This window comes from Branchiostoma floridae, unplaced genomic scaffold (genome assembly GCF_000003815.2).
Source record: "Branchiostoma floridae strain S238N-H82 unplaced genomic scaffold, Bfl_VNyyK Sc7u5tJ_1494, whole genome shotgun sequence".
In the NCBI taxonomy this organism is placed as follows: Eukaryota; Metazoa; Chordata; class Leptocardii; order Amphioxiformes; family Branchiostomatidae; genus Branchiostoma; species Branchiostoma floridae.
In genome coordinates, this window is record NW_023365729.1 from 50,379 (window position 1) to 67,229 (window position 16,851).

At 38.0% G+C, this 16,851-nt stretch overlaps 1 protein-coding gene across 8 annotated transcripts in view; it reads left to right on the top strand.

Annotated features, from left to right (window-relative positions):
* Nucleotides 1-16,851, top strand: part of LOC118407867 (trinucleotide repeat-containing gene 6C protein-like) — a 42,377-nt gene that overhangs the window by 10,438 nt on the left and 15,088 nt on the right. For 6 of the 8 annotated variants that reach the window (XM_035808423.1, XM_035808422.1, XM_035808427.1 and 3 more), the window contains exons 3-5: nucleotides 9,585-9,651; nucleotides 11,281-11,312; nucleotides 11,764-11,809. In XM_035808423.1, the coding sequence (XP_035664316.1) occupies nucleotides 9,585-9,651; nucleotides 11,281-11,312; nucleotides 11,764-11,809 (145 nt within the window). Of the gene's footprint in view, nucleotides 1-9,026; nucleotides 9,195-9,578; nucleotides 9,652-11,280; nucleotides 11,313-11,763; nucleotides 11,810-15,250; nucleotides 15,304-16,851 lie in introns of those variants that run through there. The other 2 variants (XM_035808429.1, XM_035808430.1) reach the window with 2 other exon arrangements.

Sequence of the window (16,851 nt, forward strand, 5' to 3'; positions counted from 1 at the left end):
TTGATTTCTTATGAACTATTAGATTATGTACAGGGCCTCTTGGAAAATTGGAACAAAGTTTGTTTATTTTTCTGCTGAAACAAACTCGAAACATATATAATATAGCATGTATAGTTGTAGATGAGATGGGTACCAAATATATAAGTTGATTTTTCGACATGTACATGTATCTGTATACTGCAGTATAGCTGGTATAACTGCCCTTTGGCATAACACGCCAGCCATTTACTGTTGAATAGTCAATGATTGGGCTGAAAAGATCAAGGACACAGGCACCAATTTTAGAACGTGTACATGTTACTGTCAATGTTTATGTGTTTGGGATTGAAAAGGGAATTCTCTAACTTGTGGACCCCTTAATGTGCTCATGGTTGATAGGCTGTATAGGAAAACCCATGTGGAATATAAGTCTATCATAAGTCACATCTGCAGTGCAGACCTACCCTCGGAGGGTCATGGTCGATTCTTCTTCTTTTAACCTTATGTCCATATATGGCTGCTCCCTTCTGATGTGGCTACCGTAAGTCGTGAAATGTTTACGTGGTCGTAACGTTGAGATCTCACTGCGGACTCATCGTGCAGTGAATATGCTTTCCATCTTGCAACACGTTAGTACAGTTGTTTCAACAGGAAACCTTTCCTTTTTTGTGAAAAGTCCATAAAACAACTCTCTATTAGGTGCCTGTTGAAGTGACAGCGACTCTTCCTGGAGATGCAAGAAAAGAATGTATAATATTTCACAATTTGTAGTATTTCTTAATTTCACACTGTGCTTGATAGTGTTGTGTATCATCTGGACTTTGGTAGGTATAATGGGTACTTCTGTATTTTGTTTGTATGTTTGCTTGTTTGTTTCAGTGTAAGCTTTTCTTTTTTTTTCAACATGACCGAGACCCCTGTGCCATGCATATCATGAGAGTAGCGAAATGGTTCACCGTCAGTCGTGAAATGCTTATGGTGTTTTTTTTTCCTTGACCGCTTCACTGCGAATTTATCATACCACCGATGTGCATTTCCAATGTATTAGTAGGGTACTACTCTCCATATAGCCTTTCGGGATGATGTTTTGTATGATTACATCTTCAGCCACAGAAGGTCTTTTAAAACGCCCTCCAGGGAAAAGGTTTTATGTGGATGAATTATGTCCCCCTTTCAATAGAGCAAAGAGGCCCCAAGCAGCTCTCTGCTTCCAAGCTTGAGGGAGGTAATTAACTTCAAGGCCACTCCCAGTTAACCAAGGTCACACAATTGCTGTAATCCTCTAGGGGATAAATTTGTTGGTATGAAAGCAAAAAAGCCGGCTTTCTGGTAATGCTCTCTCTTTGAAAAATCCCGATTTTAATGCCGAATCTTCTGGAAGAAGCCACTTATTTGTTAATTTGAAAGAAATAGCGGAAAGGAACCATTAGCAACTCCATGCAATGTGGAGGTTCTGCATGGGGGAGTTCTTGGCAAAGCTTAACAGTAGATTTAGAAAGGCTGGCAATGCTTAAACATTCAGGAGGACAAGCAATGCCTAACGGAACATAGAGCTGTTATTTCAAAATGGTTGGGGAAAAAAATTCATTGGATTATTCCATTGTAGTCATGGGGTGTCTGGCAAAATTGGTCTGTGGACACCGAAACAACCAGAAGCTTTGTTACGACTGTTGTGCAGTCATCTGTTCAAGTTCAACCTCACGAGATGAAGACATGGTTTGTCAATAACGCTTAACAATTAATTCAAGTGAACAAAAATCGTGCTGGGAAAATTAAAGGGACCTATTACGCTTCAGGAATAATTTAACAACAACACTGAACGCTGGATTAGAGCGGACCGGCCTTGGTGTAATGTGAATTAGAATGGTTTGCTACACCTCACCTAACAAAGGCTTTCAAACCCTCAAAGCTAAGTACTGTGAGTGGAAGAAGACTAGGACAGAAATGACTGGAGGAGATAAAAGGTTCCTTGTACATTCCTGCTGATATACATTATGGTATGACAAATGGATTTAGTACATGCCAAGCACCCATTACCCATTTGATACTAAGTCACCTCGGGACGACTGCTTAAGCTAAGGACACAACACGCCATACGTGCAATTTGTCCGTACATTTTATTGAAAGGCCACATCCGCCACGTATTTCTGAAAACGTTCAGGCTGTACAGGGCAGGTGCGTCGCCTTTACTGGCACGTACGGAGGGCGAATCCGCAGCCCGATGGCACACAAAGTTTTGTCTGCACGTTCGATGGCGTGTCTGCATGCTCCAAAATCCGTTGGATTCCCTACGAGTTCATACAGAGGTGGTAATAACCACTACCGATTCCAAAAGATTGCCCATGTTTTGGCACGTATACAGCACTTATTTGCACGTACGGCGGGTTGTGCCCTTAGCTTTAGGAGGTCTACAGAAAGAAGTGTCTTGGCTGCCGAACAGATTCTTTGCCGGCCCTGGCTACAGTCTGGTTACCAGGGTAAGCAATGTTATTAAGTGGTCCGGGTTCCTATGCAAAACTGAGCTGGCAAGAACCCTAGTGCTTACTATTTAGTGATTTAATTCTAGGTAATTAACATAATAGATGAAGGCAAGGCTGATAACCAAGCTTAGTGACCCTGCAATTTAAGAAGGGTTTTGGGAGTTTCCATTCTTCCTTGTGATTGGCTATTGAGATAAGTGCATCATCTGGTTGCTTTTTGTAGGATGTGCATTAACATTGGCTGTCATTAACCCCCCCTGTCTGTGTAATGGGAACTGCAGGTATTGGAATAATGCATTATTCAGCAGCAAGCTGGACTGAAGGCCACTGAAGTGGCAATGTGCCATTTCAACTGCCTTAACTCCACTCCTTATTGGATACACATTTACTGATGTAACCTGACTTAAAAAGCTCTCTGTAGATATAATTTCACCTAAAGAATATCCTAAAATTGGTCTTGTAGTCAACATGTAAATCAGATTTGCAAATGCAAATTGCATCAAGTTTTAGTCAACAAAACTCTCTTGACATTCTAGAGGATGAAGATTAAGTCAACCCAAACGATGCACACATGTGTAGCCATTCCCCTAAATACATGAGTTAGGGAAGGGCAAGGATAATTTTTGGAACGTGACATGTTGTGGGTAGGTGAATCTAGGACATGCAGGTGACTGCTGATAAAGTGCTGTATAATTTACATGGTTTAAATTTTAGCAGTCTTGACTCGTTTAAAACATGATGATTTTAAATGTTGACAGGGCTAGCTCCAACTTTGAATTTTTTCTCCTGGACCCAGGTCATTCACTCATTGTTTATTTAATCTTTTTCCTCCTGACCATGTTGTTGATTTTCATCGTTAAGTCTGTCATGTTAATAAGCTATCAATTTCATGTCATGAAGATGGACTGGATAATTTGTTTTTCTTCAAAAGAAGCAAATTTTCCTGAGGTTGAAGCACGACTGGGTCATAAATTACGGTAAATGCATTTAATTTCACGGGGATTTAATTTCGCGGTAACAAGAAAAAGGACTTTTCATGGTGGTTTTAAGTTCGAGGTAGCACCATGCACTGTAGTTTCTTAATGCCATGGTAAAATGTTCGCGGTGGTTTTAGATTAGCGGTGAAACGGCCACCGCGAAAACGCGAATATTGAACCACCGCGAAAGTTTCTGCGTTTACAGTGTCTGTCGCCCAAAGCTGCAGTTCTATTCACACAAAGCAAAAAAACGGGAAGTATGCCAAAGACGGACGACTTTGGCATATGCCATTGTTGTACGACCAGAAATTTTCCTTGTGTGAACCGACCCTTAGTCTGGATGAGCTATGGATGATGATGATGATGATGATGTCTTGGACTTCGACAGCAAAACTGGAGAAGAGAATGCTGAGCACAGATGGAATAGCTCCTGTAGACTCTAGGGATCACATACTGAGACAAGCAAAACAATAGTTAGTATGATGAACTCCTACAACAGTAAAGAAAAGAAATCTGAAGTTTTATAGGATAGAAATGTTTGATATCATAAGGATTGGCCAAAATTATACTGTAATTGCATGAACTGTATAGGGAAAAAGAAAAGGTACTATGTATAAGGGTAGGTAATGAAAAAGATGGTAACAAGCCTGGACCTTCAAGATGACATTGAGAATCCCCTCCCAGATGTGCCGTGTATTTGCATATGTCCACAGGGCTGATATGTGTGATCTGTTGTAATTCTGTGTAGATGATACCGGGAGCAGGTGCAGTAAGGGACTTAGTTAGACAACACGATTATACTCAGCTTGATTTAAGGAGTTTATGTTTTCACCAGCATCATGTAACTGTAAGGCCACACCAGTTCAAAACTCTTGGTTGTTGGATCTCGTTCTGATTTGAAGAAGAAATTAGGTGTACTATGCGTGATATGAATCAACTCCAAATCTTCATATTTGGCACAAATAGTTAAAGAAAGTCCATGTTTTTCTGGTTATTAGAAGGATATTTATGACAGAAAGGTGTCTCAGCATACTGTTGTTGAATTCTGATTTTGTCCTTGTATGTGGAACAGTACTACATTAAGACACATTTGTTGTACCATGTACATGTACAAGTTCCGCACCTTTCATGTGAAATGTACAATGTAATGTAAGAGTTATATCAAGACATGAATATTACATGGAGGTGTATATGTATTAGACTAGGTAATGAGCTAATAAGATTGACAGAAATGTTGGGACATGAAAGTATGAAAAACACACTCTCCGGTGGCTTAATTTTCTCTCATCTGAATGAGGAATGATTCTTCTTAGGGGTGGGTACTGGTACAGAAAATTCAGGTCCAGGTCCAGTTCAAGTCCAGAGGATCAGGTCCAGGTCCGAACCTGAACCTGGATCTGATTCAATACGTGAAAACTTGTGAATGGACAATACTCAAAACAATGGTCCATTTCGCTACAGAGAAATCTGTTTTGTGGAGTATTCGACTCCTACTGGTGTTTTAAAATCCTACAAGGCTAACTGCCTCTGTACGATTGACTGTAACACCTGGTAGTAATTACTATAGACTCTACTCTACTTCGCTCTTCTTATTTTCCTTGACTGGTAGGCCCCAAAACTTGTGAATGCCTGATCATATAATTTGTTCATTTGCCAAGGTATGTCCAACATAGTTCTACCAATTTTTACCTCCATGAAATGTCATGGAGGTTATATTTTACCCTGCGTTTGTGTGTCTGTCTGTGTGTTTGTGTGTGTGTGTGTGTGTAAACAAGATAACTCAAGAACGGCTGGGTGGATTGCTTTCATACTTGGTGTGTTGGTAGTGTGTGATGAAAGCTGGAAATGATTAGATTTTGGGCCCCCTAGCGGCTCCCCTTGGTACTGCAGCGCAACTTCTGGTTTTGCTATCTCGGTGTTCTGAACATGCTATGGTCACGATTTTTGAGTATTAGATAGCTCTTGTGCTCAGGAAGAAATGACATAAGTTTGGGCCCCCTAGCGTCTAGTTTTGGGATAGCAGGGGCGTTTTTGTCAAAAACTTCTGAAGAGGATAAATCAAAAAGGGAACAACGGATTTTCATGATTTTTGGTATATAGGTACCTTAGACAATGTTGTACACGATAAGATACTAATTATGCAAAATAGTAGTTCATTTGCATAATTAATGAGAATATTCTATAATAGCAGTTTTTTCAATGTATCTCTTGTTTCAGACATGCTATGGTCTTGACATTTAGGTGGTAGATAGCTTTTAGTGCCATGACATATTGGGGTAAGTTTCAGCCCCCTAACATTTAATTGTGGAACTGCAGGGGCATTTTTGTCAAGACAATCCAAAGAGGATAACTGCAGAAAGGAACGACGGATTGGCATCATTTTAGGCATGCAGGTAGCTTGGGCAAAGATATTCATAATGATATGCATGTTATGCAAATGAGGACTTAATTTGCATAATCAATGAGGAAATTGTATAGTTCAATTGTTTTCGATAACTGGACCTCAATACATGTAACACATGTTAATTATGATAGGTGGAATATAAGCAGACACCAAATATGGTAATGAGGAACTTATTTGCATAATTTATGTGAAAATTGCAAAACCACATTTTGATTAATAATTGGAATTTTATAATTGTGACATTTGTATGTAATCAATGATTAACAACGCCATGCATAAATTATGTTAATGTGTTAGTCAATTGCATGAAATTTACGAAAGCTCTTAATTTTCATGGAGGTATGAGGTCGCCGAACTCTAGTTTTCAGGTACGTTTTTTTCTGGACCGGTCCAATAAAAAAACATTGTTTTGTACCGGTGCACCATACTGGTACCCAGCGGCTGAGCCCTAATTTTTCTGTCTACAGGAAATGTACTTCATCTAGCTATAGTATAGGACGCTTGGGGAATAAGCATAGACAAAGGAGTGGTCTCTTGAAGGCGCTCTCTCACTCTACTTACATGTTCCTCCACTTACATGTACCTCCCACGCAGACAGCATCATTGTGGTTCCTTCAGGAATGACTGCAAGACAAGAATGCTTAATGAACTTATCAATCCTCCAGTCATAGTACATGTAGCTACCTGTATAGCTGAGCAGTGTTTTATGAATAATTCTTGGACTACATCAAGGCTGTATCGCTGTTCTTGAGAAGGGACAAAGTTTTAGATGTGATGGACATACATTAATATCATATGATTTGCACATACATAATGCAGGCTTTGAAATAGAAGTTCGGCAGATTCTTTGGTGCAAAAAGAATCATGAGATTTTTGCAGGGATTCTTGTTTTAGGCAAATCAGATCAATCATATTTTGTGTTTTGATATGAACATAATATTACAAAGGGTATACAATTGTACAAAGAAATGAAGGACATGGAACCAGTGTCAACTACTATAAGAATTAATACATTTATTTTTGTTGTTGGGTTTGACTTCTTTGATTTTAAAGGCAGTGGTTACATGAAATGTCCCATGTTTTATGTTATTAGTGGCCTTGTTTTGTGTGATTTTGAAAACAAATTTAGTTTTTTTTTAAGGTTCTAGAAATATTGAAAATAACTGTGTCTTGGTACACTCAGTTTTATGCCATGAATACAGTCATTTTCAAGGTTTCCTTCTTGTCCACTGCTTTTATGATGCCTGCTTGTTAATATTTGTACCAGAAAGATTTGGTATGGCCTCCTGGCTGAAAATACCACCTGCATATGCAGATAGAATTAGAGTTTTGTATGCTTTAGGTATTTCTGATATCAACCTGCACCTAACCTATTGGTACATGTCCTAGCTACATAAGTGTATGATATTGATAGTACTTTAGATATTTGTTTGCTTTGCTAATTGATGTCCTATGATGTAGGTGTATGTGGATTGTTATTGGCTGCAATGTTGCCACCTATTTAGTAGTAGAAAAAAATAGCATTGGTTCCTCAACAATTTTAGTATGATTCATACTTTCTAAATTTGGAGTAGTGCAGGTAAAATTTGTCTGGTGCAGGTAATTTTCATTGTTACCAGCACCAGTACAGGTATGCAGAAAAACGTATTTTGAGCCCTGTTGAAATGAAGCCACACCCCTTTATGTCATGTTCAGTTTCACTCTGTAATTGGCGCTAAATATTGCTGGTTACTCACGGAACAAGATCGCCTTTCTGTAGCCTCCTTCGCAGAGGGGCGGTAAAACTCTTTCTCTGGGCCAACTCTTTTCCCTGGTATAGAAAACCTTAGCCCATGTAAGAAAAACAAATCAGCGCTCCCCCCAAAGTAAACACCACCGAAAGTCTGCAAAGGAGGCTAATCTTTCTGTCTGACTGCAGTTGTTGCCAAACATGTTTCGCTTGGTTGAGAATTAAAAAAAAGATACTGTTGAACCATGTTAACTTGTTAGATAGAAATATTTCTCCACAAACTTTTCTGTGGTTTTGTAAGAATTGCCACCACAAGTCTTTCATTACTTTTATTCTACGATGATCTTTCCTGACGATGCCAGTAATTACGTAAAGTTGTTTATATTCATTGCAAATTTTTCTCCAGATAAGGGTAGAAAAGTCTTTTGTAGTGATTTATGTTCGCGTCTAAAGCAATTAAGTATTGTACATAGCTTTGCATTGACATGATTTTTCAATAGCGAAGAAAAAACGCTGTGAACATTTCAAGATGTACAGTAGTGAGAAATTGAGTGGTGAGGCTAAGTAAGTAGTCGGTGAAATCCAATGAGGGAAGTAGTTATCCTAGAAGGTACACAGTCTAGAATAGAGGTCAGTCCAGAGGTCAACCAGTAGGAGTATTGATCAGAGTCCATGGCAGGGTCAACAGCTTGTTTGTGAATTTTGCAGCAGAGGATGTCTGTTTTTACATGCCATGCAGTTGGACATGAGATTGGAGATTTTTATCTAATGTCGTAACTGTTATTTAGAAATGAACAGCATACAGATTCAATAGGAAGAGAACATGCACTTAGGTAAATGTAAACCATCCTCAATGGATGCTGTCATACTGGTTGGGAAAAATTTCTCATGTATTTAAATTAATTTAAAAAAATTCTCATGTATTGTGTTACTATTGAAAGCAGAAAGTACCGCACACAAAAATGGAATAATCTAGTGAAAGTTAGATGTATTTAGACTGTTGTTTCAATATTGTATGCTATGAAACTACAAGTAGGGTCTGCGTGTGTCTGTTGTTTTTTAAGTCCTGACTACATGAAAAAAGTTTGGAAATGTCCATGGCCACATCATGCATTTGCTTGCAAATGTTGTGTTTCTATTCATATTTTAGGCCTCACGTGGCTACTTGTAAATTGATATGGTTATTTTTTTTGGATTTCAGTTATTTTATATTTTTTGCTATTCAATTGGATGTTGTGTTGACTTCAGGTTTTGTAGATATATCTTGATCTTTTGAAGGGCTTTTCATAAACTTGTCAACCTCAAACTGTTTGCTTTTAGTCTGTAAGCAGGATTGCTAGAAAATAGAATTTTTATTTCTATATATGTATTTAGGAACTAGCCTTATCTTTATATATGTTGAAAATGGCAAAGAAAATCAGCATCATATGATGGTCTGTATATAGGAACAGTGAGTGGGTGGCCAGGCTATGATTATGGAGGTCAGAGGTTAAAGTTCAGCCTGCTGCCAGCCTCTCAGGTGACCTATATGTACTGCAGCCATTTTCAGCCATTTTGGCCTACCGCTCCGGCCATGTTGAATGGTGATAGTTTATACCCTTATTTGCCTTCTAACAGCCACGAAGGTTAGTCAGTGTTCTGAATCTAATATTTATGAGGTATTTTGTACATATTTGAGGTGCTTTCATGTCTGTGCTTTTCAAATTGCAGGATATTTTCTTTCATTTCTAAAAGTCAAAATGCCTGCCTGGGGCCCCAAGCTCCATAGGCTTGCATTGATGGCATGTTGCCAAGTTTGGAAATAGCTCTGTCTAGCTGGGCCCCCGAGCTGTTTTTTCTGCGTGTTGTGTCGTAGAACGGCAGTCAAACTATAAAAACGGCAACCATGGTCCAATTTGTACGGTTTTTCTCCCCTCCATGTGTGTGTATTAGCACAACAGGGTAATCAGTGGGACACTAAAACAACAGAAGTAGCGGCATCAACAGTAACTGTTTTTGCCTTGCCCCCTTTCTAGAATCAAGATGGAAAGAATTCAGCTACGTTTGAGAAGATAAACGCTGCCTACAGGGAACTGATACCAGGTAAGGTTGACGTTATCATTGCTAATTTGCAACTGGTGCAATATTAGACCGTTGTAAACAAACTATGTGGATTGTTTGAAATGTGACGCTTGGGCCGGAAATTTGAACTCACCTAGGGCAGTGGGTGTGTGAACAGCAAAACGTCCAGCCAAAATAGCTGCCCTGTCTGGACACATCTTTTGTAACTGCCAGCTTAACGAAGTGTTAATTTTTGATTGGCCAATCTTTTGTTGTAAAGTGGTTTGGGGAAGCTGGTGTTTGTTGTAGCTGTTATGGGTCTTTGGCAGATTAACAGTTTTGTATTGAATATAGCAAGGGGTGTGTCTCTGTCTGTATTTACATGCAAAATAAAGGTGTTGTAGGTAATGGCTTTTTATTAGAACCGTATGGAAAATATGCTGTGTACATATACCCTCAAGACACAAGTTCATTTAGTCAGATTTTAACAAAGCTATTTAAAATTTTAAGGCAACTATATGTGTTCACTTTCCACAAGTTAAATGACTCTTTATTTCATTGCATGGTTGTTCATGTTTAGTGGGTATTATTGTGAAATTTCAATATTGAAACATATTAGGCTGATTAACTTATTCACATATGCTATCTGAGTTAATACCAATGAAACCACTTAATTTTCTTTGGGTTCTATATTCCTTGTCATTGCATGATTGTTAATAAACATGTAGTGTATGTTTCAATTGCAAACCATAATCTTTGAGACAAAGCATGAAGGAAAAATTGTTAAAGTGCATCATAAATGAAGATAAACAGTAGGCAATAGTTTGATTATGGTAATTTCCCATGTAGTAACATTGGGCATTTAGGCTATGTTAGTAGTTGTTGTACACATTGCTGCATACATTTGCATATTTTATCCTTTTTCCAGTGAGTAATCTACTGGTTATAGTTGATAACCAAGTTTGCTATCAGACATACATGTTGTGACTGAGAGTGCATATTCAATGAGCTACCTTCATTTGCATATTTGAAGACCTGTGCAGGTTTGCATACCTAATGATGTCTAGCAATGAATACAATGCATTACCAGGAATGCTAATTACTGTAGAACGGTTTGGTAATTTTGTAGAAGAACCCATTTGATAGGTTTCTGGCCAATAAAATCACTAGGCAGGGTGGGGTCTATTGCAAGTCTGGAAAAATATCACCTGTAGGAATTTCCATGAATAATATATCACATGGCTGGCATATTTCTACCAACCAGCTTTTTGTCATGTATACGATTGGCCTTTTAGTTCCACCATTGTTTTTGGATGCAGGGTTTTGTAACAAACCGAAGTTAAAGTGATTTTCTTAATGAAGAGAGTTCAGCTCTACTGAGAATCTATTTGGACAGCGAGAAAAAATTAGCACTTGGAGCTTGCTTTTGTCATTGGTACACTGTTTAATATATGTGTGTTACATGGAACATGAACAATATGCCAGCACTGTAATGTTATGCAAAATATAGATTGGACTAGTGCTCAACAACAACTCGTCAAAAAGCACATAAACAAATAACAATAGTATAAAGATATGGAACATCAAGACCGTATTTATGTATTCCATACAATTTCTGTGTTGACTTCTTAATTGTTGACTGTATCTGAGTATATTCCTACTTTCTTTCAGATGAAGATGCAGAAAATGTAGATAGTGATCAGGTAGGCTGCATTTTCAAAACTTACTGGAATTGAAAATAAAACAGAATACATTACTTCTGTATTTAGATGTAGATTACGAGATACATCAGAAAATCCTTCAGAGTAAGACAGTTTCAGTAGTGCTTGATGAAATTTTGATGACAAATCTAAGTAAGGAAGAAAATTACTGTGGGATTTGGTGTCTTGTCACAGGGCCAACCTGATTCACCACCACCACCTCCACTCTATTCTTCATTTAGAGATACAGTAGATCTTGAAATATTTCAGTGACGTTATGATACTAGTTTTCGCAGTGATGTCTCCACATATTCTGTATTCGTTCGTTCGTATGCCAACAGCAAATTTGAACATGGAGAACACCAATTCTTTTTTACCTACCTTGTAATTAATTCCCAGCACAGTTAACTGAATATACTGCACTAACACATTCCCCCATGTCTCATCTATACAGATCTTCTTCAACTTGCTGGAAGAGTTGCTGCTATCAGACTCTGAGGGTAAGTTGGTTTCCACATTAACTGATTAAGTATTATTCCTCTGGAATATCTGTCTACTACGTCATACCAATTCTACTCCCTAATTCTTTGAATGTGGTCTTGATTTTGTTTTGAAGATGGAGATATCAGGGGAAAGTTTCAATTAGCCATGAAATAAATTACAAGGGGAAAAGTTATCAGGTTTTTTGCTGATATTGGTGCACTGATTGTTATAACTCTAAGATGATCGATGCCCTGGAAAGCCTGCCATATCTTGATAGAAGGAGGTCTATCCTGACACTTAATGTGAAAACGGAATCAATATTTGCTTCTAAGTTGTGACTAGCTGCTGTGTACCTAAACCATTTTTTTGTACAGATAGGAGCAGTTAAGTACTGTTCTTAACCTGGATCTAAAAACCAATTATTTAGAAGTATGAATGTTGCTAGTGGTCTGTTTTTTAAGTGGTATGTTACCATCTTTTTATGACGATTTACATATTTTTATCTCAAATTTCAAAGCCAGATTTCCTAAATTTTAAGTGCTGAATTGTTCAAAATGCCATCTTTGAAATGAGAACTACCTATCATAAGTGTTAAAAGATGGTATCCACTAAGGGTGGATACCGGTACAGAAAATTCAGGTCCAGGTCCGGTTCAGGTCCAAAGGATCAGATCCAGGTCCGGACCTGAACCTGGACCTGATGCAGTTTGACTCATACCAATGGTCCATTTCACTACAAAGAAATCTGTTTGGTGGAGTATTAGACTTACACTGGCGTTTTAAAATCATACAGCACTAAGTGCACCTGTACGATTGGCTGTAAAACTTGGTAGAAATTACTATAAACTCTGCTCTATTTCACTCTTGTTATTTTCTCCCACTTGCAAGCACCAAAACGTGTGTATGCCTGATAAAATGGTCTGTTAATTTTGTAATCGGTCCAACATCCGGTCCACCTAGTTTTTCCAGGTCTGGTTTTTCTGGACCGGTCCAATAAGAAAAACCGGTTTTGTACCGGTACGCCATACCGATACCCAGCCCTAGTATCCACTGTAATTTGGTATAGGATGTCCAAGTCATGTAAAGGAGCAGTGTTTGATAATTTCTTGGAATGATTCCATTCAGTCCAGACACCCTGTTAAGATATGACCTTTACCACACTAAGGCCATGTCTAAGATCTAATGAAGGCACACCAGTGCCAATGTCTTGGTTTAAATGCAGTGCTCCTGAGTTTTTGCTGTAGGTGCACTGGTGCGCCTAGATATATCTGTAAGGTTATGTATGTAAGGGTACTGAATGTTCAGCATGTTCTTGAAGTTAGTTATAGAATTTGGATCACAATTTCTCTAAGCTTGAAGCTGTGTTGGCACTGCCTAAGGCCGACATTGTGTGCCTCACACTGACTTCCCCATTCCACCTGCAACTCTGGAAAAGAGTGCCCTTTCTCCAACTATGGACAAGAACGCTCTTCCTCCTTTCTTGTTTTGATACCATTTTGCTTAAAATCGTATGTTGTGTAATGATTTTTCTGGGCACATGAATTTTCACATTAGATATGCTAGTACACCTCAAGTCAAGATTCTAAAGATCAGGGTTGTACAAGTTTCCTCAAATTCACTTGTCCTATTGGGCAAGGACATGAAAAATTTACTTGCTGGCACCTTTGTATTTTCAAGAGCGAAAGTCTTTTTTTCTTTGGCTCTTTTCTTCTGTGTGAATCAAAATTTCACTCATAAAAAATCTTGCCCGTAGAACGCTCACTTGCCCAATCAGCACTTTCGTTTGCCCCAGGACAATCGGGCTAGTGGACTTGTCCAACCTTGGTAATTATGAAATAGTTGTCCCCTTCAGATTATATAGTATCCTTTATTGATTTTATGTTTTGAATCCAGCAGTCTTGTGACCTAAGGTTCAAAGTTAGACACCATGCAGTGTGTGCAGGGCTATTTTTGTGACCAGACTGCAGTAGGCATATTAGAATATGACCTTGAGTAACCCTCATCTGGCATGCCGCATGGCTGTTCTATCATACTCCCCCTGGGAAATTGTGCAAGTTTGCTAGCCTCTACCAGGCTCCACAGCTCGATGGAATAATAGAAGAAATTAGCCAAACAAGACAGAAAACACGCCAGTTGAGGTAGATGGCCAAGGAATACAGTTTGTGTTTCTTTAGGTTGTTTGCTGTCTTATTTGCCAATTTTTACTATTTTTCCAGCGACCTGTGGAGCCTGGTAGAGGCTACAAGTTTGCTAGCCACCTTCGGTTTGTCATTACTTTTTGCAGAAAAAGATGAAAAAGAAATACAAGTGTGGTTATGGTTTTGTGATTGAACAGCTTACTATAAAGCTTGGAACTTCAATGGTGGTTCTTTTTCGCAGTTTTAACAGTAACCTATGCTTTGAACATTCAGAACACCTAGAATATGCATTTCTGCAACATATTACTGTACTACAGACTTTTTTTTTATTTATTGAGATTGCAGACAATGAAAATTTAAGATTTATTGAAGATTCCTTCCTCCAACTATGAAATAAAAATACCACCAAAATTATATGATTAATAAATGAATTGACACTTAACCTAACTGAAGAAGCCATGCATGGATATGTTATAAATATAATGCTGATATATATCGTTAAATGCTTACCTATGAAATAATTATTTAAGGCCCCCTAACTGCTTTCGAAAGCACTTATATGATAAGCAGAACTTTGTTGCTTTCAACAGAACATGATGATAGATCTGCAAGAAAGTAAATAAGGGAAAATGCTAATGGAAAAGTACAAAAGGGTACACATATTTAAGAACATTTCATATTCATGGTTTCTTAGGACATGTTGTATTTCTTTATAGTACATGTAACAGTTACTGTTGTACCAGACTAATATCATCCGTATTGGTATGTCTCACTACAGTGGGCAGAAAAACACTAAACAGAACATCTTGACTTAAATTACTGTATCCTGTCTTGAATACATGTACATATACATGCTCAAACATTTATATATACTTGGGCAATAGAAATAAAATTTTTAGGTTGTAGTTGACATTGAGCTCTTGTCTACCACAGCTTAAGTATTTCCTTCTCCACTTTTAACCTCAGAATGACATTAAACTTTTAAAGGACAAAGCAAAACAATGGCAATGAAAATATCTGATCATTATTGGCTGCATTGTAAAATTTTAAGCTGATGTTTTCCAAATTCAGAATGAAAAGTCTCTATTTCCTTGGCTCAATTGTAAAATATGATATCACTCTTGGGATTTCACTTCTTTGGGTAGTTTTCATGCTAGAAGTGTATGCCCTCATCTACAACAACCACCTCCCTTAGACTGTACCCTCTATAAAGATCTCAGCAGAACCTGAGGACTTTCTGTATCTTTGTAGTTCTTGAGACCATTTTCTACTGACGAACTCTAACTAATGGATGAATTTTCCCCTTGCTTCTCGTTGGAAGAGTTGTGGATTAACGAGTGGCAGCAACACTAACTACCCACAAACATCGGTCAGGTACGGTCCAGTTTGACACTACTACATGTCATTGTCCTGTGGTATGGTGATTTTGTCCCGTAATTCTCAATTGAAATGTTTGTCGGGAAGTCTTCTGGTAGTAATCGTCCTCGAGTGTGTCTTTACAAAATGTAGCTCACTTCAGTGTTGAGTTAATCCTTGTTTTGCTCTTGGTGTACTTATTGGTGTTGTATTTGATCAAAAGTCAGTCCACATTGAACATGCTTGTGCTTTGTAATGAGCACAGTCAGATAACGTCAGCACTCACAATTCCACCCTAAGACCGCCACATTCAAGAGAAATTATCAAGGCCTTCCCTAGAATGTCTTGAACACCTGTAAGTATGCATACCTCAAGGATTGGGCAGATCATTGGATACTTTGAATACTTTATTTAGCCCATTAGCTTACTGATGCTGGATTAGATGATCTCCATAAATTCACTGTTTTTATGTGTGTGTTTTTTTTTAATGTGCCAGTCTTAGAGTACTGTACCTGCAGAATATTCGAGAGTTGGCCTTATGCCAGTTCTTGATATTATGTATAAGACATTTCAACCTGTATGTATATGTAAATGTGAAGCAAGTGTTGTAACACTACAATAGGCATATCTATGATAATGTGAGGGCCCAAAGTAGGTCTAATTAGTGTTGACATTAGCGTGTGAATGTTTGACATATTGTAGGTGTCATAATTACAGGTGTGTGGTGTTTGTGATAAACACAGGTATTTAGAAGGTGTCATACCTGTTTGCCCCTTTGTTGTAGTCACAATACTGCCAAAAGACATTACTACATTCAATCAATATTGAAGCTCCATATAGCCCTTAGGTGAAAATAGTGTATTGATATCTTGGCCTTTGCTATACAACTGTTACTATTGATAAAGAGACAAGGCTGTCCAATACCCATCTAAAGGTTGACTATGACATGGTTGGGAATCGATAACACATGTACATTTGTATACATGTACACCATGTATGTCTTTTGTATCTTGTATAAGACAGATTCAGAGTATAATTATGTACTTACACTAAAATCTTTTGTATGGCCTCAATAACATTGCAGTTGAATGTCATATGTTACATATTTTATGAGCACTCCCAGCGAAAGAAGTGTGTGAACAAAAATGAAGAAAGTCATGTTTTGTAATAATCATACAATTGTTGGTTGACTTGTGCAGTTGATTACATGTAGGTTTTGTATGTGGGGTAGACATAAATTGATAGAAAGTGTTTTTCTCAGCTCCCTAACATTTTTAACATTATTGTTATTCATGGTACAACAGTAACTTTTCTAAATATGCAAGTTCTTTTATTTAAAAGAAATTTTCATCTTGTGACCATCATAATCTATTGTTTACATTTAACACTTTACATTCATATCCTATACATACCAACTGAAAGTTTCCTTCAGATAGTCCAGATATGATATGAATATGATGGAAAGATTGCGACTTGTCCTTTGCTTCCGTCCTTTGACAGAATTTTTGCTGCTGGGGACGGACAAAAAATTGCCCTTTCCATCCCGTGACAAAAATTGGGATGTTA